The sequence below is a fragment of the Grus americana genome, chromosome 19 (genome assembly GCF_028858705.1).
Source record: "Grus americana isolate bGruAme1 chromosome 19, bGruAme1.mat, whole genome shotgun sequence".
Taxonomy (NCBI): Eukaryota; Metazoa; Chordata; class Aves; order Gruiformes; family Gruidae; genus Grus; species Grus americana.
In genome coordinates this window covers 7,559,535-7,584,539 of record NC_072870.1, presented here as the reverse complement: position 1 = coordinate 7,584,539, position 25,005 = coordinate 7,559,535, and the positions used below count along the sequence as shown (strand labels likewise).

Below are 25,005 nucleotides of genomic sequence, written 5' to 3'. Positions count from 1 at the left end.
TCAGATCTTCAGCTGCATGGTGGTTGTTCTTGGTTCCCCGACTGTTCAGGTTAACATCTCTAGCATGAGATTACTGCTGTATTTCAAACCTTTTCTCCCCCAATGCTGTTTCTCTGGCTCCAGAGAATTTTTTTGCAAGGTGTTTTCGCTGATCTGCTTTGGATGACTCTCTTCATAACACAACAATTAAACTCTCATATTTTTCTGTGTACTGAAATAGTAAACTCTGAAAAGAATTAAGAAGTTTTAGGCTGTCTGTGCTGCTGCTGTTGAAGTTGACATCTTTGTATGTCTTTGTATAGAAATATTACTGTTTTATTTAGATTATTCTTTGTACTTATCAGCCAGATACACTGCCAAAAACCAGCGCTGGTGGTCTGATAATTCCATGGTTTTGTGGGGCTTCGTATTTGTCCATTTGCTTGTTCTGCAATAAGCTTAGTAGTTATATACTCAGTTCATACCAGAAATGTGTTTTCTTTTAAATACATAGATGTTCTTTAACTAGAACTTTTTTCTTTTTTTCCTAATCATGAAGGATATAAACTAAAAGAGAGAAAGAAAACCACTACTCAAAGTGAAACTTTTATTGTTTGATGCAACATGTAGCATGTTGTGTCATCTCAAAAGCAGCATTTTTGGATCGAACTTTCATATTGTCAGGCCTAGGGCTTTATAGTGTTTCATCGCTTTTCTCAACAGAAGTGCTTTCTGGAATTTGTATCGGGGTGTCCAACACTCTCATCTGCATATACAAAAGCTAAAATTTGGCTCTTCAAGGGTGTCTAGATGAAGGATGGAGGTACTAGAGGCACTGAATCTGAGAGTGAGTAGATCAGAAGTAATCGAGCTATTTATTTGTGGTTTGTCTGAAAAGTGCATGGGGATGGAGAATGGCGATAGCAACTTCAAACGGTCACTAAAAGCCTTTAGCTTGCTGCTGTAGGTCACACATTTGAACACTGGTTTTAGTTCAAAAATGTGATTCTGATTAAATACATAATAGAGATAGGAAATTATTCATGAGAACCTGCCTTTTGTTTCTAAAGGACTTGAGGTAACTCTGGACTTGGTTTCAGCCACAGCAAAAAAGAGGGGAGGTAGCCCCACTGTTTTGGAAAGCGTCGCTCTTTCTCTCAGTTTTCATGTAGGAGAGAGAAATATATGTGTGTATACATAGACTGAAAATCACTGTATGACAGAGTGCCTTGAAAAGATACAAACGTAAATGATTTCTTGGTAAAGAGATCACTTGCGTCCCTTGTACATCATCTACCTCCCCAAATTGCCGGGAAGCAAAAATTACTGTCGTGTAGATAACTCTATTTGTAGAGTTTCTTTCTGTGTGTGGGGAGGGAATGAAGTAATCTGTTCCATCAGCTTGTAAAACTGAACTAATTAACAGACAATCAGCATTGATTGAGACAGCTGCATTCTTTACTGAGGGATTGTAAACACAGAGTCTTCACAGAATTGTTTTTACTGCTCTAAAGTGCAAGAAATTGAAATTGTATTTGATAGCCAAAATTAAGGACTTTTTAGTGACAGTGTATCATGGCAAGGTTGACAGTGCCACCGCAGCTAAGTCTGTTGTTTCATTTTAGTGTGATTTCTCACGGTGAATACTGGGGGAATTCTGTAAATTATCACCGAAGAAGTTTGTTTTATGGTTAAAAAAGTATTTTAGCTGTGCTGGCTACCTCAGTTGTGTTCATGGAGCAAGTAGACCTTGGCTGTCCGGAGTTCGGCGCTCATCCTGGTAGGCGTGCCTTTTACTGATGTAAAGTGTGGTACTTCTGCTGAACTGTAATCGTCCAGGTAAAATATTGAAAACGATAAAAATTGTCTGAAAGGCTTCAAAATCTAGTATTCTGTTTAACGGTCCAGGATACGTAATGCTTGTTACTAGTATTAAATGCCAGACATACCTTTTACCATTGTGTGTTGTCATGCCAAGCTGGATCGTTATTTGGGATTTAGATCTGAAAGAATACTAAGAAGCCTAAATGGGAGTTCAGTAGTAGCAAAAACCTAAATAAAGAAAATATTGCTTTCTTGTTTCCTATTTATATCTATTTTTTTTAGCAAACATCCACCAATTGCATTCATGGGCAACTTCACAAAAAAGCTATATTTTTCCTATCATGGGAAAATGTATAAACCTTACGGCATGCCCAGAAAGTCAACAAACTCAGACGGAGGGAGGAAGCACGTTAGTCAGGAGTCAAGGACCGTTCTCTGAAAACACTCTGCCAAATACTCTTCCTGCTTAAATTGTTTATCAAACAACAATTTCATTTGCCAGTAAGTTTCTTCTGATCTTGTTTTTGTTACTACTTATTTCTTAATACAAGTTCCCCATCTAGCTTCCTCTGCAAAATGCTGCGGTCCCTGTCCTGTGCCCGATGGTGCTCTGGTCGTCCAGCTGTGCCGTGGAGCTGCTTTGCAGCTCTTCTGCAGGGGAAAAAAGACCATGGGTGAAGGAGCATGTTGGCATTTAGCCGTGTCCTTTGATCAGCAGCAAAAGGGGAAGGTGAAATTAAGTCTAATAGGTGTGTGTGGGGTATCACTGGACAACATTTTCAATATGTATTTGGTAGGTTTTTCCCTAGTGCACGTGCCTGTTGTTAAGGATTTTAAACTAATAACAACAAGAAATTCCAAGTTAAGACTATCCTCATCTCTCCAAACCATATTTCTCATGGTGGGACAGTTTATTCATCTATTATACCCCTTCTGTAATGCCCAAAAAACATGAGAAGGGAGTGAAACACGAGGTGGTGTGTTAGTTCAAGTCCATGGTAATTTTTTCCCATCCCTCAAGGAATTACTTTGTTGGAATGTGGTTTTAAAAGTATTTTTAGTTTGCTTTTTCAGTGTGTATTTATACTTTTGTTGGTAAATATTTTATGTCTGAATGTTAGGAAGCAGCTTAAGTAGCTTTCAGATTGGTGATTGCATTTGGAGACCAAAGGATTATTGAGTGGTTGTTGTGATGGACAGTTGGTCTGTCTGTAATGGTTAACCATGTTAAAAAAAAAAAATCTAAAAATAAAATGAATAGCATGTGTTGTCAAAAGAAAAATAATTGTAAAATTTTTTTCTAAATAACACTTAGTATAGTTAGGATTTGAGTGAAGTTAAATAAAATGTGAGCAAGGAGTTTGTTTTCGTTTAGAATAAAAACAAAACAAAAAAGCTTGAGTTTATTTTTTTTAAACAGTAAGTTCCCAGAACTCTCACTGAAACAAGACTGTGTGTGTATATATATTATTGATTTATTAGTGGCAACCTACATAGCAAGTTATAAATCCTGGCCAGTGTTACCGTATGTGTCTTGCTTAAAGCATGGTTATGCTTCATTTACTAGCAAAGCTTAGCCTGAAAAGGGGAGTAACTAAATACCTTAAATGATGTAACAGAGCTTAGTTAAAGGGTTGAAGGTTTTGTTATTTAAACTACTCTTTTAAGACTACATTTTACTTTGATCTGCAGTTAAAAGAATTATTTAATGTAACTCACGGATCTGATCTTACTTGGAAGCAAGATGTTAGCTGAGGTTAGTGGTGGTGTTTTATTACAAAATGGCAGCGTAATCCCTTTCCACCTGAAGACGGTGGCTGCTGCAGTAGTGCCTTGAAACAAATGATAAGAGCAGTGCATTAAGTAGTTTGTAATTACTCATCAGTTAATGGCTTTTTTTTTTTTAGGGGCCAAAGGTCTTTTAAAAATTGCCTACAAAAGATGTGTTTTATGGGGCACAGTTGCTGTGCACCTCCTAGCTAAAACCTTCTGATTTGCTGGTATCAGAAATGTGATTAGACTGTTTCTGTCTCGCTGTCCTTCCCACGTGCGGCTGCTCCAGCCCCTGGTGCTGCCGCGTGTGCGGGGAGGGGGCTGAGAAGGGGCCCGGGGAGACGCCTCCTGCCCCGAGCTCCGAACGGCCGGTGTGGGACCCAGCGTGGTGTGGGCTTGGTAGGGTGGTGAGTGCGTTCTCTCTTGCCACTTAAAAGGAGGAGCAATTTGTCTGCTGCAGAGTGGTAAGAACTATGGTGAGTCTGGCTGCTGCCGTTGCGTCTTGGTCAACTTTTGATCAGCTAAGGAGATAGAAGGTCAAGCAGATGTGTTCTGCTTTGTGCCTTGCCTAGGCAAAGTCTTTGCAAGCAACAGTGGGTTTCCTTTGGTTTCCTGTAATTTATTTTATTTGGCAGAAGGTGATGTAGTTTGATTCCTCACCACCCTGTAGCTGCTATGAAAGTCACAAATATTAAGCTGAGGCATTTTTTTGTTTCTTTCAAAGTAATTAACCAGCATATACGTGATTAGCTAACTTAATTTTATCATGTAGAAAACCATGAGCTGCATAGGGCAGGAAAGCAGGAGTTTACATGGTTGAAATGTGACTTACTACGTGGCCCGGAGATGATGGGTGAGCAGAGTGCTCCGAGTCGGAGCGGCACTTGCTGCTTCTCGCTGTACGCTTGTTGTCTGTCTGAAATCCTACCTTCTGGGAAGCCTCACTGCAGCAACGTTTAAATTAATTCATTACTTTTTGGCCTTTTCTGTTGTAGCTATTGAAGCAATTAGTTTGAACTTTTGCTTTTAAGTGGAAGAGTGTGAAAATTAACGTGTGGGAAGTCAGGGAAGTTGTAAGCAGTACCCCACCGGGATGAGAGCTGCAGCAGGCTGGCTGCGGATGTGCTGCGTTTCCAAAACGAAGGGAGCCCTTTCTCCAGCAAACATGGGTGTTTATTTTTTAGGAAACATCTCCTTTGAAAGTGTAATGAACTGAAATGCAAACCCTGGCAGAGTGTTAAGTAACTGGTGCAGTAGGTTTGCTAAAAGGTAGTGTTTTTGTTGTTGTTGTTGTTGTTCAGGTTTTTTTGTTGTTTTGGGGGGGTCTTTTGCCAGGTATTGAAACCAAACTGCAAGGTCTTGGGGTGAGGTAGTGGAAGGTGGTGGTTTTGTAACGTAGGGACTGTGGTGCGAGTAGGAGAGTGTCTGTGTGAGAGTGACTTTAACGAAGGCTTGGAGAGGAGCAGGATTAGAGATGCAGAGAGCAGTGAGTGCGGTGGGGTCCAGGTGACACCTTCCTGCTGGGTTTAGCTTGCCCAATGCTTGAGAAGAATGCTTGCTGCTCTGCGGTAGCGATGGGGTGAAAGTAGACCTGGTGGGAACAAAGGCAGAGATGACTAACAGTCTGGTGTAGAAGCTGAGGAACACGCGGAGGAGGAGAGAAGCTTTGGGGTTAGGGTTGAGGACGCTGTGAGTGAAACTGGAACCACGTTTCTGGAGAGAAGTCAGAGCACATCGCAAGCGGTGCCACTGCCACCGGCGGCGGAGACCTGGCCTGGGTGCTGCTTGTTGGTCCTGGGGTGTGTGAAGGTGTTCTTCAGCCCTGAATGCATGTGGCCTTGAGAAGGGTGGAAAGAGGGAATAAATAATGCTAGAAGACGAAAAGTACCTTTTGGAACAGATAGGAAATGTTTCATTATTTTCCTGATTGAGAGGAAGAGCTTGTTGGCATTGAGAGTCTCCTGTTCTTTGCATTTTCTAAAAAGTTTTGATTTCAAGGTGTAGAAGAAAAGACAGAATGTTGTGTTGGCTGTGGCGCTGGCAGCCTTTTCCCCTGGTAGTGCATTTGTTGCTGGCGTAGATACTTACGTGGCTCCTTTTGAAAAGCCAGTGCTAGCATTTCCCTCTTGCAAGATTTTTTGATAAGCTTTCCTTACATTTATGGTAGTGACTGGTGTTATTGTGAACAGACAAAGCAACAACACAATTTTTTTTTTTTTTTCATTTTCCTTTTGGTTTTGTTTTTTTTTTTTTTAAGAGCCTGTTAGTTAAGGTATCTTATTGATAGCCACATTGGCACCTCCATTTTTGTTCTCTCTTTGCTTTACGCTGTGGCCACCACACACGTTGACTCAGTGTCCAAAAGCGTAGAGCACAAAATTTGTTCCAGTTAAAGCTTGTTTAAAAACCTACTTGGAGTCAAATTACTTGAGTACGCGGAAATAAAATGTGTTTATTGAAATTTCCTAACTAATGCTGTGTATGAAATGTTGCGTCAGTTTGCCAAATGGCAAAATGCTTCTTAAGAAACATGTTCTGTTTAATGCCTATGGGCTTTGATTTTTTTTTTTTCAGGACTGTACAAAGCAGATATTCTGGTCTTTGCTTTGTTATTTGTTCATCATTCACCGCTGATTTGTAAGGCAGGGGAATGGTGGCTCCTGGTGAACTCTCTGATCTTTCCCTTTGCTTGTGTTAAAAAGGGGCTTTACAGCGAGGCAGACACAAACTCATTTTACAGAAGAGAAACTTCTTCCATCGTTGCATTCTTACAATATGTTTTACCTTTCTGAGCATTTTCAGATTGGAATTGGTGCTTGCTTTTTACAGTCAAAATAGACATTAACAAAAATTCCCAGTGTCAGCTTTGTGGTTACTTCCCTGGCCATAATGTAGAGCTTTACCAAGCGAGCATGCCTGTTTGTTTTTCCAGAGAAGCACATCAAGCTTGCAAAGCAGCTTATAATTTCTGAAATATTTCTGAAATACTTATGTAATCATTATGTAGGCTCTGAACAGGTGAAACTATGGGGTTTTTAAGATTGAAGGGTAGATTACCTAATATATCAGTTAGGGAAATGTAAAATTTCCCCAAGACAAGTAGGCTGTGCATATGCAGAGTTGTGCCAGACACTTCTACATTGGTGTCGTCGTTGCACTGAGAAGTTTTCTTGTAGACGAAATTAAAAATTGCAGAAAGCTACATTGAGAGCTTTGATAGATCTGACAAATGCAATCCTGAGAGAGGATGAGAACAAAAAGGAGACTACTGAAAACTCTTTTCAGTAGCAGATTATCATGTAGAGTGGGTAACTGATTGAAATGATGATAAAGGGAAATACCTTAAATACACAGACACAAGATTTCAGGGGAAACGGTTACTACTACTTTTACTGGTAGAAAATTCCTAATCTACGTGCAGTTGTGATTTGTGTCTATCCTTGTAATAAGTAAAATGAGGTTTATGGTGAAACTGTGCTGTTAACCTCTGCAGCCACATCTAAGGCCTTTGAAGGCATAGCCTAGGCATTGCGTCCGTGACTAGAAGTCTACCAGAAAAAAAATCAGTTTGTCTTAAAGTGGTGATATATGTTTCTTGCTTCAGTGCAAGAGCTTTGTGGTAAACGCAGCAGGGATTAGGCATTTTAAAATGGGACAATAACAAAATTTTGGGATGCAGTTATATCACAGTACTTGCGGATGATTCTTACAGCTTTTTATGACTTCTTCCATATGAAAATGTAGGAATACTGGTTCTAAGCAGAGACCGAATTGTAGTTACGATAGATTATATTAGAGCAACTTTTGGGGGATTGGGACGCTGGAGTGTGTTGCTTTCTTGGGTGCTGAAATACCCACGTCGGGGCAGTGGCCGTGGCTGTTAGAAAGGCCCCAGCTGACCTTGGTGGGGGTCTCAGATGCATGGTCAGCCACGACAAGTGGTAGGGCAGAGGAGAGCTGGACATATGAACGGAGTTGGCCGGAGCATAGAGAAGCACTGGTTTGTGTTATTTATTCCATTCACGCTGCTTGGAATGAAAAGGAAGTATGGCTATGGAGAAACGGAGTGTCCGTCCTCAACACCCTCGTGTTCAGGCAGCTTTGCTCGGGGCCCGTCTCTTGCTGCCGGGAGGGGATGGAGACCTGTGCAGCCTCTGCCTCTGTCACACCCTTCCAGACCAGAGGTGATGAGTCTGATTTTGGTGTTGCCTCTCTTCCCTCCTGGTGATAGAGATGCATTGCAGAGTCACCTACACCTTTCCCACCATCATGCTCCCAAATTCACATTTCCTATGTATCCTTTCTGCAGTGTCCGTAAAGAGAAGGATGCTGGTCTTGTCTCTGGCTTTTGCTTTTCACACAAATTATTCTTTTTTGTCCAGTTTCACTCACATAAGCAGAGCAGGGCAGGAGTGAGCAGCCTTGGCACCATGGGGTTATCTCTGCTTATATAGTCCCATTTTCTCCCACCTTTTGCATGGGGGAACAGAGACTTCTTAAATATCCAAGAAAGCCCAATTTCTTTCTAGAAGCTTTTTCCCCAAGTGAGAAGAAGCTTTTTCTCCAAGTTTTTGGAGAGCCCATGGGACTCAACTTGGAGAGATGCTGGCCAGCTGCTTGCAGGGCTCAGGCGGCAGAAGGGCTGCTTTGAAGCTTCTTGCTATCAAAAGGGAAGGAGGGCTTCGGTGTGCTAAACCGGTCCGTTGTCAGTGGTGCAGACCTGCTGGCTAGGTCATTATTGAGGTATGCATCTTGTAGGGAAAGATGTGTTGGCCGTACAAGAAAACAACCTTGAAACCTGCCTGTAGTGAGGCTGGAGTTTTGTAATTACTTGGGGTCAACCTCATTGTAGGTTGGTGTCAAAAGGGGGGATTCCACCAGCCCCCTCCCTCCAGCGGTGTTTTCCCATCTCCCTTTTGTATGGTACAACACTGTGTAGCCACAGAGGGGGCCTGAACAGGGAACTGATTCAGTCCAACAACAGTTAGGAGGGGAAAGGTGGGATTTGTTTTTAGCAGGCTTGCTTTCCTGTTGTGGCTCCCTGCGCAGCCGTGCCATCATGGTGACAGAGGCAGAATGAGCAGGGATGGCTCCTGGGGAGCCTACAAGAGGCTGGAAATACTTGCATTAAGGGGAGACAAATTCACTTCAAGTTGATTGTTGTTACAGTGGATAGCAGGTTGACCCTCCTAGTTTTAGATTTATTTTTTTTTTTAATACTGCATGAAAGAAACCTTTTAATGTTTGTTTTCTGAGGATTGCTTTTAATGACTTCTGCACTTAAGAGCATAAGACTCTCTTGTCTCCTCTCTTCCCACTGCCTCCCTCCCACCCCCAATAAAATTGTTGAACTGGGTCAAAGTAGGAACCCTGGAGAGAGTTCTTTAGTTATCTGTGGCTTAAGCAGTGTGAACTGTGTCTGCCCTAAATCGATGGGACTTTGGGGCAAGGTGAAAGATAATGGTCTTGCTTGTTCTCTCTCAAAATGCGCTCCAAGTAGCGACTCATTTTTTGTAGTGATTGAACGGTGGCTATTTTTGGCCAGAAAGTTTATTAGCCAATGCTGAATCAGTGCAACTGAAGCTTCCAGGCTTTGAATCCTTTCTGTAGGCAGGTCACCGCTGCGACATCTTTGAGCCCTCATTTCTCTTTGCTTTTCATTGGAACCTTTTTGATTTCAAAGGTGTGGAGAATGATACTGAGACGTGGTCTCTGATTTTTGTTATGCTCTGAAGGACACACCAGTATGTTTCTGTCTGTGCGGTATTACATCTCTTGTTACTTCATACCTACTTAGAGGGTGGTTGCAGTGCTTGGGAAGAGTGTCTACCTTTACGCGTTATGCAGTAGACAGGTTTGAGATCTCAAAGTTAATGCTACTCTCCCCTTAATACGTGCTTGCTTGCAGAAATAATGCATTGGCCACGTTGAATGTTTACAAAAATAGGCATATCTTATGAGATGAGGTAACAAAAGTATGAAAAATCTGCCATTAATGCTTGTAGATTGTAATCCTATATCTAGTATTATGTTTAAATAAATGAAACTTGCATTGTACATGGTTGAGATCAAGTAAGAAAGAAAAAAAATAGTGATTTTTCAAATAGTTTTGATTTGGGGCTTCTTAACTATGATAAAGCTTGAAGATTTACTGTCTAGTTTTAATCAGATCTTGTATATGGGACTAGATAGCTACTGTTCTTCAGCTGGAATTGCATCTTACCGTATCTGTTGTTTCTAAATGCTAGGCAAGGTCTTGAGCTTCTGGGCTTCAGCCCACAGCATTGCATGCTGGCATTTCTCCTCGGCGATGTCTGTACCTGAGGTGTCACGTAAGGAAATGTTTTACGGTGAGAAATGACCAGACCTGTCCCAGAAGGAGCTCTGAAAGTAATGGGAAGGTGCTCGTAGTAAGTGCATCGTGGCACTGGTATCAATCAAGCAGTGAGGGCGAGAAGGTTATTCCTCACTTGCCACCGGACTCTTCATAATAACACAAAATATGAAATATGATTTACTTTTTAATCAGTTCTTTTTCTTTCTTTTCTCTAAATTTGGAAGTATAGGTCTTTAAACGTCTACTTTTCCATTTGTAAAGTTGCTTGCTAGCACCCTATATTATAAAACAAAACATTTGATTCTTTGGTATACTGAAATTCCCCCTTACATTGTCACTTGTGTTTGCTTTGCTTTGCTTTAAATGTGTGCTTCCTTTTTAAATATAGTTTTCCAAGTTGCTGGCCGTACCAGATTGTTTATATTTTTTAAAAGCCTTCTGCTTAGCCGTTATATTGCTCTTTATAGTACTGCTTAACCACATTGGTTTCTGTTGCTCTTTTTTCTTGCATAAACTTAGCTGGGATGAATTTCAAATGTGGTTTATCCAACTGTTAAGTATTTCCCACTTTTCTGCAATAGATTTCACATATGTTACAGAATTCCAAACCAAGATCTGGTGGACATATTGCCCTGTTTTCTTCCTCAAAGTCAGAAATAGAGGGGTTTTTTAAGCATTACAGTGACAATATTTAGGTCACTGACTCCAGCATGCTGCCTAGCTTCAAATCCATTTGTTGTATTTAGCTCATTTCCAAGGATTAAGATAACTATGGTCCATATATTTATTGAGGGGGGAAGTTCGTCTGTCTGTCTCTTATTTTTTTGGTGATAAAGGGAGAAAAAAGTATTGATCCTTTTGAATAGCAAACTGCAGAAGGCTTTTTTTCCCCTCCAGGGGTCGAACTATGCAGTCACGTAAAACATGCGTACATCCATCCAGTCATTCAGTTACAGGATTTGCCCATATAAAAATGAAACTACCAATTTGGAATTGGGCTTTTTCACAGAATATCTAGAAAAAAAACTCAGGAGCTGAATTACTTTTTACCTGCTAGTCCTCTATGTTCTTTTTTTAAACTTGCAGAACAGGGGTTTAGCGGGTGTCCTGTAGGTACCTGCTGTCTGCTGCTATTTCTAATGCCCCTGCAAAAATAGGAAGAGGCAAATCTCTTTGTTTTCCCATTTTGTTTCCCCATGCTGGGTGCCCAGTTCCACTGGGAAGCGTATATGACCCAATGCATAGTAAAGTTTTTATGATAACCATCTAGTAGTAACCAAATCCGTTTTACTGTGGTTTTTGTGTGTGGTGGTATCAAGAGAAGACCTGGTCAGTGACTTGACCGACTACTGGGGATTTGGAATTAGACCTGACAGCAGGTCCCAGGCTTGGTTTTTGTCTGGTCCATTACGCGTCGGTGAGTTCTGAACAAATGCCAGTGGCATGGCTGTGCAGAACCAGCAGGTTTTCTGGCGGAGGATACTGGGTTCTTCGCGTGCAGATCAGAGGTGCGTTGGCAGTGATGTGATGAAGACAGCCGTAGAGGAGACCGGCTTTATGTCTTGCTCTGGCACATTGTTCTCGCTTTTTGTGAACTTCTTTCTCAGAACCAGGTTTTTCCCCTTTTGAATTCATAAGGGGGGAAAACAGTGCCAAACTCCTCTTACGAATTCTTGGTTATAACCCCAAGTAACTTGGGGAATGATGAATTTAGCTGAGCAGGGGGTTTAGCCTTTATTTTTTTCCTATTATGTGGAAATACTGCAGAAAAGGAATAAACTGACAGGGAAGATTGAGCATTGTGGGTTTACGCACTGATAAGTGACCCACTCAGTCTATTATGGTGACATTTGGAAGCCCAGCACTGAGGGAAGAAACTGGGATGGGGATAACGCACTTGGACAAAGCTGGGCAATGGTCTGTAGGCTGAGCCTGGAGTTCAGCCTAGTAGAAGCTGTTGGAAGATAATCTGGCATTCATCAGATAATAAAAGATTCTGTTCTGGGGAGGAAACAGGGATATCTGCTAATAATTTTGGAGGAATAGATTCCAATAGTAGGAAAAGATAATTCTTTATTCAAATAAGGAAAGACTTAAATGGAAAAAGAGCATTGCAGTGGCAGTATAGAATTATATACAGTATGTCATTTGGAATTAAGAGTGACTGAAGCATAACTATTCTAGGCTGAAGGATAAGATTAACCAGTATTTGAGTTAATCATAATTTTTTTTCATAGAGTAACTCAAAAAGGGAAAATCCAGTATCTTTAAAAAGCAGACAGATGAAAATAAACCAGGCTTGAACATCTCTAAGATCTGTAATCTTCACTGGATTTGGGAAATTATTAGGATGAGCGTATTGCATGGCACTGTTGTTATCCTGTGTAATGTTGTGGTAAAGCCATGAGTGCTTTTGAGAAAAATGGTGATATTTTGGTTGTAAGATGGAATCAAAAAGGTTGTAGAACTTCATTTGATGTTACTCAGGAGGTCCAATTTCTGGAAGCACGGTGCTTTGTTCTGTGCTGCTCTGTAGTCCGACCATCTCGATATTCCAAATAACATGACGTACATATGAGCTTTTGTTTTTATTTCTGTGAGAAACTGAGCTCTGACTGTAGTTCCCTTTTTTCTGTTTTGTTTTTCTTGACAGAGAGAGCTCGATGCCACAGCAACAGTATTGGCTAACCGGCAAGATGAAAGTGAGCAGTCTAGGAAAAAACTTATTGAGCAAAGTCGCGAGTTCAAGAAAAACACTCCAGAGGTAAGGAGAAAAGCTATTCCAGTCTGTTGAGTTTCTTGCAGTAGTATATGGTATTAGGCCTACTTAAGTGTGGGTGGTTTTTTTTCTCTTAATGTTTTTTTTTCCATGATTTTCTCATACATATTGCTAAGTCCACCATCTTCACTAAGACTGTCTTTGATGGCTTTCTCTTCAGGCAGTTTTCCATTCTGTAAATAATGAAATATGAATTGAGGTTTTTAGAGGAAGTATGAACATTAGCCTTCAAACAGGCTTGCTCTAAATTTTGTAATAATGTAAAACCTGGAGAATTGCAAAAAAAAAAAAAAAAAAAATTATTCTTTACTAATCCAAACTCTCTTAGCACTTGGATGTAGAAAGTGACATTTCGCTGCCTAAATAAATCTATATCAAGGGCATAACTTCAAAGATGCTCATTTTTCCATCAAAAATGAAATTAAGCTTTGTTGTTGATTTTACTGGAAATGCAACAAGGTCAGTGCTGAGCTCTTTAGCAAACTCCCCTCGGAGGATGTGCATCGCACACGGCAGTTGGTGTGTAAAAGGTGCGGGGACGAGTGCTCGGCAAACCTTGGAAAGGTGACTGCTACGTGTAGGAAGCTGGGAGTATTTAAACTCTTCCATGCTTACATTAGCCTGTGCACATGTATGCGTCATTGTATAGAAAATGCATATAAAGTAATTTTATTAACTGTAATGAATGCACAGCGATGCAGAGGGCTTTTGTTTGGTTTGTGGTGGGGGTTTTTTCCACCCCGATGATTGCCAGCAATCTGTTAGTCCAGGAATGTTCTAGGGCTTCAAAGCCCACTCCAGATAACCGATACACATGTATGGGTTCCTTCCACATATCTTCTGTGAGAGAAGCAGCAGGCAGCTTTTCTAACCTTCATTGCTGTCCTCAAGTAGCAGATGCTGCTTGGCTTCCTGTTGGTACAGAGGGAGAGATGCTGGAGGAGCCCGATCCGGAGAGGGAATGTTGGAGCAGGAGTGACTTAAGGGGATGTTTTGGGGGGGGCAGAAATCAGTTCTGTTTGTGTGAAAAAGGAAAATTTGGGGACTGCAGCTTTGAAAGAACAGAACTTTTAAAAAGGAGCAAAAGAATGTGGAGAGTGAATGCAGTATCTGAAAGGGTGAGGGATCAGCTGGTTCCTTTTGCTGGAGAGAGCAAACTATTGGGAAGGAGAGGAGGAAGGAGAGAAGTGAAAGAATACGGAGGGTATAGGAAATTGTACAAAATCCAGGAAAAAAAATAGACTTCTGGGCCCATATTTTCAAATTGTTTGCTAGAAGCTTAAGTTCATTCTCCCAGACTTACCTGAGTTTCCTGCTTCCTTCCTTTTTTTCCTATAAGGAAAACGACAGATTCTTCAGGTTGTGGCTGTAGCTGTCAGCTACTAGCTGATAGCATACTTACAGATGGGTTTCAGGATGATTTCTTTAGGCCAATTTTATCTTTATGGAGCAGAAGGTTAGTGTGGGGAGAAACAAACAAAAAAACCAACCAACCAACACTGCACTTTTAAGTGCATTGTGAGGGGGCCTTGGTAACTCGGTGGGACTTGATGTGCAGAGGAAAATTATATACTCTGCATAGTTACTTCAAGAGACATAGTGGGAAAACAATATGCAATTAGTTCTTTCCAGTAAGCAGGATAGGGAAGTTAAATCATTTGATGGTAAGGTTTTAAATATAATTTTACAAAATAGATTTCTGTAGCCTCTATTCTCTTCCAAAATGTTGTATGGAAGGTCTTTCATTCATTCAGGGACCTTCTAATGTTCAACTGTCTCCCAAAACTGAACATCCGCAGTGTTTGGGGAAGTTTGGATCTCTGCTGGATTCTACATCCTGATCTTTTGTCCTGGGACTCCTGTGAAACCGCATTCCTTTATAAGCTTCTGTGGATTTTTTAATATTCTTTCTCTGTCTTCTCTGCTGTAATGTTCTTTCTGCAGCTTTGTTTCCGAACAGCAGCACAATCTAACTCCTCTTCTGCTTTCTCTGACAGAATTAAAAACTGAAAATGGGATCAAAGAATTAGAAGAAAGTATCCAAACGGTAATAATAGCCAGCTGTTACAGATGTGATACGCAGTTATTGCTTCCAGAGGCACGGAGGAAGTGTCTGAGATGTAGCAGGTCTGATAGTGCCACCCTTTCCTGCCCAAGGCATTGGTATGGTAGGCGTGGGTGTGTAAGAGGCAAAAATTGAGCAAGACAGTGCCCAAACTTCACTGGCATTCCTCATCACACCAAAGCTTAAGCACCGTGTTCACCTGCAGCTGTTTCCTGCCCTCCCCATAAAGAAGAGGTCTGTGAATAATTCTCAAAGCATAGGCAGTTTTAGGAGACAGTTGAACATTAGAAGGTAGGATTATAACTACTCAACCTGTTTTTTTCCTAAACTGCAACTTTATCTGAAAACCTACCTGATATGGTGAAAACATCCTTGAGGTGGTCAGGAAAAGCACAGTGAGCCACTGACACTTCCAAATGGATCCATTTATGTCACTAAAATGTCAAACATGCTCTTTTTGATAATGAAAAAAGAGTTCTGTAGTAGAAGACCAGCTTGCAGAACAGTTCTTCAGATAAATAAGTAACTCAGTGTATAGCTTATTTTAAATTTCCATGATTAAGTAACATCATTCTTAGTGTATATATATATTTTAAAAAAAAAAAAAGCAAAGCCACAAAGATGGAGTTGTTAAATGTAACAATTTGTTTCACAATTCTACTTTCCTTTTTCATTCTGCCTACATCCCTGTCAGTGCAGCAGTGGTTTAGCTTGTTCCAGCATCTCTTCTCCTCTGCTGTAGCCAGTCTCGCCATAAATCAGGAGACAAGTGTCGATTGCCTTGACTTTCCTATCCATTGCTGTCTGGGGTGTCCCCTGGACTGTCCATAATGTCTGCTGCAAGCAATCTCCTGTGTAGCAGAAAAGGATTAAAAAAAATTACTAATGAAGCTGAGGATATTTATACTTCTATTTACTTTAAAAAATGTGACACATCTGTTTGGGTCAATTCTGCCTTCTGTGCAAATTATCAAATTGCTGCAAAAGAAATAGAATATTTTCATGTTTATAGGAATTACTCTAGGGCTTTTGGTATTTAAAAATGTTAAAATACTATTTCTGACTTGGCATACTGGGAGACGACTCTGGGAAGAAGCATCTCATGTTTGGGAACCTTGTAAGGACAGAAAATTCGGTGGTGGTTGTTACATGCAGAAACTGTTAGAAAGGCTTCTTAATTCCTGCTATTCCAAAAATACTTTTTACCTCCTCACACCTTTTAAGAGGTCATATCAGACCTGCTGCTTATGGATGTCTTGGGGTATTTTCAGTCTCAGTTTGTTTCATCCGGAGCAGCTACGGTGGAAGGCTGAGACTGGTCAGGAGATTACTTGAAACATCAATTTTACATGACTGTTACTTGGAAGACATCTCAAAATATATCATGTGAATTGCCACCCTGCATCAGATGATTATTTTCTTATAGTGATAATTCCTGAATGCTTGTGACTAACTGTGATACTTTTGGGGTATTTTAACCTCTGTGAAGTAATTTGGTGTAATTCATCATGTCCTCATATGCTGATTATGGTGTGAATAAGCAAATGTTTGAATGATCATCTTAGAGAATTTATTTTTTTAGTCTCTAAATAATTTCAGTGGCACAGGTTAATAATTTTTGGCACAAAGTGAAGGTACTTCCTAACGTTGATAACTTTGCCTTCATTTCTACCTAGATTCCTAGTTGAGTAACTACTTTTACTCACCTGTTTCTGTTTTAAACCCTAGAAGGCTTATCTAATACTTCCAGTGGTGTGTACTTTTAAGCTGGTCAACAACAATAGTGAAAAATATAAGGAAAACAAATACCTGAGTGAGCCTAGACTTTGTAAATAAGTAACGTGTAATTGTTAAATACTCATGGAGAGGGCAGACAATAATACTGAAACCTGTTTAACCTATACTCTTCATTGCTTTCCTTTGTGATCTAGCCATGTAAACTAGATAACGCTGAGCTATGGTGGTTGTTACCAGGCTCACCTGAAACATGGGGCATTAAGCTGAGCACAAGACAAAAGACCAGCCTGAGAGGCCTGGGCCAGCCGCTCTTGGGAAATAAAATAAGATATTAGGTTTCTAATGTGAGAGCACGAGCTCTGAAAAACCAGGCAGATGTGACGTGCCTGCATAAAGCATGTATTTGGACACAGGAGCTTACCCTGTGAGGTCGTGACTTTGGTCGTGATTAGGGTTTTTCTCCCCACCGATGGTAAGTTCAGCTGTTGATTCTGCACTGTTGGTGCCCTTTACTGTTTCTAGGTTGCAAATGTGGAGAGTCAAGATTACCTTTCAGTGCTCAAATTGACATCCATATTTTGTACAGCAGATTAAAGATGAGATTGCTGGTTATGGAAGGACAGGGGAGAACCTTTAAACATAGACAGCTTAAGTATGTTCTCAAATAAATACCTTTGAAATGCCCTGGAAAATGGAATATTGGAAGGTGCCAGAAAACAAAATACATCTCTAGCGAGTGACATTGCCTGCCTACCTAAAACCTGGGCTTCCATCATTGCTCTTGTTACCTGAAACCATCGCATCATCCCCGTCCTGCTCGGTTACTCTTCTGCAGTGCCGCTGCCGCAAAAGAGCAAGAAAGATGAGTACGTAGAATTTTTTGTTACAAAAGGAATAGTTTTATTCATGACATCGCATATTAGGGTGATGCATGTTTTTAAGATCTGGGTTTTTTTACGAAAATAACATTATAATTGCAAGTCTTAACTAGCTAAAGGAAATGAACACAGTTATTATGCAAGGGCTTAATTTTTTAAAATTTAAAATTCTTAAATTCTTAGTCTCCAGTGTTTCTGGATCATTCTATTGAATTATCCAGTCTACAGTAAAAGATAATCAAGTTAAGCTTAATAAAAAAAGAATATTAATTCTGCTGGTTGAGCTCTTGAAATGAGAGGAATATCCTTCTAATTTTCGGTAGTGAATTGTGGTTGATTCCTAATGACTCTGCACAGTCAACTTTGGTCTAGCCTGTGTAACAAAGCAAAAATAATAACATGCCTAGAAAAACTACTGAAAAATGTACGCTCTCTTTGAAAATAGCTGATGCTCTCAGTGTCTGTGTACGTAGGGGTGAATATTGATTTGCTGCCATCTAGAGCTGGGTTTTCTCCTTTTTATTTTATTTTATTTTAATTTTTTTTTTAATTTTTAAATTTACTTTCCTTGCATGCCTGAGAGTACATAGTGTGTGCATCTTCCTACCTCCCCTTCACTAGGATTTCGCCATGAACATATAGGAATCCTGTTAATTTTAGTTCCTGAGTATGGAAGAAAACACACGACATTTTAATGTAAAAATTAGCTAGCATAATACAACTAAATGCAGTTAATGCAACTGGTAAATAGTAAATATCTCAGTGCATCGTAGAGAATAAAAAAATACCACCTTTCTATTTATCTCCTGACTTATTACTTAAAAATTATTTCAGGAAAAAGATGAGGAAGAGAAATGCTGCCGAAGTTCTCCCTTCCTTCTCTCTTCCCATGACTTTGAAAAGGAGAGTTTAAGAGACTTTTGTTAAGAAGAAAGGAATTTGCAGTTAAACAGCTTGTTCAAAAAGAATATTTTCTATTAATTTTTATGACTGAAATGCAATTATCAATGTTTGTTTAAAATGATTATAAAATTGTTTTGTATCTTTAGGAATCTTCATATATTTAAAACCGTAGCAGAATGCTAAATACATAGGTGGTTCTCCTCAGTGAGTTCGAACACGACCATTTCCTTCTGTAAAAACCAAAATTCTAAGAACAGAGAAGTATGACTTATCTGGCAGCTTTGGAACTAAGACGAATATCTCTCCTTTAGGATAATGATATTTACCATGTCTTCCCTTTCACTGTTTTTATTGAATATTACCCTTTTCTGAAGAGGTTCTGTTTGCAAGGTAAATGATGTTTATGGTAATTTGGACTACATGGGCTTGTTATTTCAGAAGCTAAATGAAGTAGTATATTATTATTATGTGACTTTTTGCAGAAAAATAATATAATATAGCTCCATGTCTTAAAATGTAATCTAAAAACTAGTCTTGTGGAGTCAGGTTAAATCAGATCAAACCTTATCCTGGAGGTCCCTTATTCATGAGTTCTCAATAATTTTGTTGTCATTATTTAATACATATTTGACTTTAGCATATTCTAATTGTTAATAGGAAAAACATCAGTGTTTCTGACATGCTTTCCTCTATTATGATCTCTTGCTGCCTTTTCACTTTATTGGAAGTGAGGGAACAATGAAAGATTTATAATTCACAGTTGTATTTTTCTAGGATTCTCATAAAACTGACCTCCATTTTTCTGCACATTGACCATTCGCACCACTATAATTACTAGACATTATTAATTTCTTTTTTTTTCCAATTATCTTTATCGACCGCACAAAAAGCTCAGCCAGAACCTCTGGCAGACGGCATCTCCCCTGCTATTTGCTCCGCACACATTACTTGATGCTCGCAGTGATTCTCGCTGGAGCTCAGTGCATTGAGGAACAGCATATCCAAGCCAGGAACAAACCTTTTTAACGCGTACACCTTTACCTGGCGTATCTGTGTTGCAATATAGGTGTGAATATTCCCCTCACCTCCTCTAAACTTCCAAAACCAAGCAATTTTGCTTTTCTCAGCAGGGAGAAGATGGCGGCAAAGGCTGTAGGTGGGCAGCAGGCTCTTGGGTTGCAGAACCGGTAGAATTATTTTGAGGTAATAGGACTTGAGTAGGTCCTTTTTTTACAAAACGAGTCTGTATTTTGGGGATTATTGGTATGTAGGATTTCACGGATAACTGTGTGGCTGTACAGCAGCATTTGTAAAGGTCTGAAATCTAGGGAAATAAAGCCTTTGACCTGCAGAGGTAACGATCGTGCGTTATGTGTTACTAGGCAGAGAAGTTTAATTTGAAGCATTTTTCTGAAACCACATGATCTAGGACACTTTGAGTTACTGACTGTGTCTCCGTTTTCTTTAAAAATATCCTTAAATCAATTTTCTACAACACATTTACCTCAAAAGTCTTTTTATAGAGCTGAAAATACATGGGTGATTACTTTATTCAAGACTTCCAAAAGTATTCAAGAGGGAGACAAATCTGATTCAAGTGAACATGTTACAGTAGTTGAAGAAATTAATTACTCTGAAGTCACTTGCTCCTAGTAATTTAGATTTATTCTATTTAAGCATTTTTCTGGTTAAACATGCTTGACAGTTGAAGAATGCATTTTTCTTCTAGCAACATCAGTTGCAGGTATTAGATTTCAGTCGTGTCAAGGGTGCTGTGTTTTCCACTGCAGAAAAGGAGGGTAGGGGATATTTTTGATATTGCTGTGGTTTACAAAGGGACATGCTTGTAAGCAAATATTTACAGATTAATCTGTCTTGTTAAACATTCGATGCTGCTATGAATTTCTCCTGTCACTATGAATGAAACAATGCAAAGCAAATAGTTTGTGTTTCTCAAGTTGTACTTGCCTTTGCTTGAACTTTTCAGCGGTGACCCATTGGGAAGCTGGCCAGGGCGAGCGACCGGGGTAGGGGAAGGTTGGGGAGTGGAGGTCTGAAAGAGGAGAATGTTTTCAAGGTCAGAACTTGAAGGGAAAAAAAACCCCAAACCTTGATCTTACAGAGCATTTGTCATCCTTCCTCCTGAAGAATGGCTGTAGTTTAAATAAGTGTGCATTAAGAGCAATAACATGATTTACTGAATGCATCATTGACTGTTTTTTAAGGGAAAATATTTCAATTTATTTAGCTGAAATAGCTGAGATTTTTCTCACTGTGGTACCAACAATTAACAGCCTTTCTTACGTTCTGTGTTATGTTACTTATAAAGGTAAGTGTAAAACTGGGAATTTCTATATAGATCACACAAAAATTAGACTGAATACTCTCAAAGCAAGTCTCAAGTTCAGTTCCTAAATTTGCTTTGAGCCATTTGAACAATAGTTTGACTTATTTTCAAGATTCAACTTATAAAAATAACAGGCAAGCAAGATACCTGCTCATTCTTCCTTCCTGTGTGTATTTACCAAAAGAAGAAATAATTAAACATCTCCAATTAGTACTTTTCCTTTTTATTTTGTGAACAAATATTCTGTAAACCTGCTTGAGTTCTTCCGCTGGACCACCTCAAAGTCATTCAGGTGTAATTAAAGGAACATGTTGTTCTCATTAAAATTATTATGTTGTCATGAATAACTCTTTTAATAATAGTTGCCAGTTACGAGAGATTCTTTTCATTGCTCTGACAGTGGATAAGTGAAAAGTTGGATCTGCTTGAAACAAGAGCAGGAACGATTAATATGTTGAGTGAAAATGCTCACAAACAAAATGACTAGGTTACAGATTCTAGTTGTAAGTTTTTGTCTATTAAAAAACCCCCAACAAATACCCCAACTTCTTGCAGGACTGCTCTTTTATGGTCAATTTTGGATGAAGTCTTGAGGTAAATTTTTAGGGGGAGAAATGTTTGTAAAGTGCACTTAAAACCTGTTTTCTTCCAGAAATTTTTAGAATGTTTTGCTTGCTTAAAAAAAAAAAAAAAGCTTCTTGGTAACCATTTTTAAGTAAATTAAATGACACATGAGAATTAGAGCAGTTGAGAGTCATTTTTATTTTAGAATTCTTTTTGCATTAACACATCTACAGTGTTGATGAATATATGGAAAAATGAAATTGTGCTTCTATCCTGCCGTGTCTCCAATGTGACAATAAATCAACTTTTTTTCCTTTTAAAATGTCTAGCCTTGTAATTTATGTTTGCATAACCCATTACTAAATTCATAGTAGGTGTTTTAGTTGGCAGGCATAATTCCAGGGATTCAGTGGACCTATTTTAGTACTGAGGTTTTGTTACTGTTCATAATTATGTGTAGAAATATATGTATTTTCTTAATTATAAAAACTAGCTTGCTTTAGCTTTGCATCTCCTCTTACTTCCTCAACACAAATTGTGCTTTAAAGCTTTGAAAGAATTAGTGCTTTTTAGACTTGAAAAAAAGAAATGGATTTACCAGGTTGGTTTTTTTTTCCTTTTTTGAAAAAACAAAACCAAAACACCAAAAAAGTAATGAAGTACAAAAAGTAAAGTTGTGATGCATCCCTGGTGCTATTTATAAATTTTGAGGAATTTTTTTTTTTATTTTAGAGTCAAGTTGTAAATATTTAGGCCAGCATCAAGACAGTATGCAAATAAAAGAAGTTTTATTAATAACCATTATCTGGACCCTGGTAATAAATATGTATGACTCACATAGGAATAAACCCACCCAATAAATATAAAAGCCATACAAAACCATTAACAATTTTTAATGGACTTGCAGATGGAATAATTTAATGCAACTGTAGTTACTCAGGTTCCAAGTCCTGTAACTATTTCTCATCTGCCTGAAAGCTTTCATCTGAAATACATTGCTACCATTCATGATTCCACCTTGTCTCTGTTTAAAACCATAAAACTGCGGTTTCCCGATTTTTAAGCACTAATGCTTATTTATGGCTACGTTTCTGCATTTTTTTTAAGTACAGAGGTGGTTATTTATCTATTGAAAAACTTTCTTTTTAAAAAGTCAGTGTATGTTATGGGGAGCGGCAGCACTAGACCAGCGCTCAGCAGTAAAGATGAGGCCGACTGCTCCACCGAGTTGGAAATGAGCTTTCTCCATGCGCTTTGCTTTCCCTAACACGGGAGTTACACACGTGCCAGTTTCTACTGACCTGTGTGCTTGGAGCGTCAGGTCATTGATTATTAAAGATCAAAGTTGTTAAGGACCAGCATGAGCACGTGGCCTTCTGCCTAAAAAGTGGTTTTCTGTCTTTTCTTGTGATTCTCGGAAATACAGGATGCAATGAAAAATATCACCTGCTTCAGCTCATACATGAAAGCAGTCCGGTTTGTTGATTTGGCTAACGTGGATACAGCATCATTGCATCTTGTAAAAATTTCTGCTGTGGTTTTCTATATGTTTAGTTTCCTACTGGGTACGTAACCGTGCTTTACAGTGTTATGAAGTGTATGTCAGGTTTGGCCGAGCGTGGGGGGGGCATCGGGGACCTTTTACTGGGCAGGATATCGCAAAAGAAATTCTTGTGTATAGGCTGAATGCTGATAAATGAGCTGTTCTGTGAGAAGAGGGACTTGTAAACACTCTCGAGTTTTAAAAGCTCATTTTAAACCGAAGCTTTCATTTAGTGCGAGGTAGTGCTGGGACTGCTTTTTAAAAATGCCCGAATGTGTTAAGACTTCTCAGTCCTGTTTGTCAGAAGTGATTTGAGCACCGAAGAGCTGAACTCTTGCGCACTTTCAGTGCACTTTAGGGCATGTCTACACCTGCAGCGTAGCTTTGCTAAGTCTGCTGGTATGGCCGTGGGTTTCAGATGCGGCTTGATGTGTTCCCTGGCTGCTACCCTTGGCTGTCAGGAGCGTGCGGCTTCCTTTCAAGCTAGCTGGCTGAGCACAGCTTTGGGGACTGTGCTGTAGTGCAAGTTCAAATTGCCAGATCTCTGAAGGCTTAATCAGACAAATTAACCTGTTGCTGATTATCTCTTTTGCCTCTAACTCCTGCTGGTGAGCAGCTGAAGAACTGGAGCAGGCAAATAAGATGCACTGGGTTTGTGGTGAAAACGAGAAGCTGGAGGTGGGTTGGGGCTGCAATCGCCTGCAGGAGCCGGGTGACCCTACGTCACTGCAGTGCCCATCAGAACGCCTGTATCACTTAACTGCTCGACCTGCTGTCCATTGCTCCCGTGCAAGCTTTGCAGAGCTTTCCTGGGCTAGGCAGTGCTCACTGGAGGAACTTGAGCAGATTTGCACCTCCCTTTGGCACTTTGTAGCAATCCGCTCTTGCTTTCTAGCAAAAGTCAACGGAGTGGTTGGTTCTCGCGGGTGGACAAAGGTCTCGATGACAGGCAGTGTGTGGGAGCAGCTCGTATGCTGCGTCTCTGAGAAGGGAAGGAAGAAAAATGCTCCAGTCCTTGAAATGCATTTCTCTTCCGTATCAGAGATACAGACAAAACACATTTCTGGCTTAAAAGGAAGACTGGACGCCAGTTAAAGTTAATTCTGGTTTGGCAGGATTTCTCTCCTTGCTCTTCTGCTCCTCTCGTCATGCTGTGCCCTCTGTGGGGACACGTCACGGTACAGAGCAGTTGGTGTCCCGCGTGAGCAGGGTCCATCACCAGCCCCACTGCAGGCGTGACGGGAGGGGATGCTGATGAGATCGGTAACATTATCAATCATGTGAATGCTGAAACGGCTTAAAATCAGGAGTTGAATGTGGAGAACAGCACACTGCAGCCATGCAGCGCTCCCTGTGTGCTATACCTTTAAACCATGCCATCTTACTGCCAGCACCACACAGTACTGCCTACAGTGCACTTGGTTCATCCATGCAGTTAAAATAAGGGCAGCAATAAAGCAGTGAAGTGCTGCTTTGTTAGGAAAGGGAAGACATTCTTAGTGCAAAGAAAAAGAAAAAAATAATAATCAGGTAACTGGTTGAAGTAGTTCTTCAATTAATGCTTGATAAAGCAATAAGCCAGTTTAAAATGTACTTTCAGTTACAGGAAAAGGCATATATTAAGCTCACCTGTTGAGAGGATTATCTCTGCTAAACACACTCGTTTTACATGAGACCAAAACAGATCCTTAAAAAATTAATACTGAAATAGGTTTACAGCCGATAGAGAGATTTCCTTCAGACCTGTTTTGTGGTATGCTCATCTGCTTTTTCAGGAATTTTAAGCATTGAAGGAATGAAGTCAAAGCTGCTGCTTGTCTTTGAAATGGATGCCTCTTTGATAAGCCTCTGATCTCTGTACCCAGAGTTGTAGCAGCAGATTCAAACACTGATTGTAAAATTGGGAGACTAAAACGTAGCCACGACAGCTTCAAACACACTGTCTCTCTGTCAGATTCAATGCACAGGACATTGCCAGGAGTTAAAACGATGCAAAATTAAAGTAGCCTACTAAATTTACCTGCCATGGAGAATCCACAAAAGAGCTGCCACTTCTAATCCTCAAATTCGTTTCAAATTATTATTTTTTCAAATTGGACTCCCTGATCTCTTCAGCTCAAGCTGTTGTACAGATTTGAAAAGCTGTCTCTTCTTGTCAGATCACCGGTTTAATAATAATAATATCTTACGTTTATATAGTCCTTTTCATCCTGCAGCTTCCTAAAGTGCTTTACAAGCTTTATATGTACAAAATCATGCAACCACCTCTTGGGTGG

The 25,005-nt window shown here is 39.8% G+C and overlaps 1 protein-coding gene across 8 annotated transcripts in view; it reads left to right on the top strand.

Annotated features, from left to right (window-relative positions):
- CUX1 (cut like homeobox 1) overlaps positions 1 to 25,005 on the top strand; it is a 278,459-nt gene that overhangs the window by 39,658 nt on the left and 213,796 nt on the right. For all 8 annotated transcript variants that reach the window (XM_054847175.1, XM_054847169.1, XM_054847168.1 and 5 more), the window contains exon 2: positions 12,567 to 12,677. In XM_054847175.1, the coding sequence (XP_054703150.1) occupies positions 12,567 to 12,677 (111 nt within the window). The remainder of the gene's footprint in view (positions 1 to 12,566; positions 12,678 to 25,005) is intronic.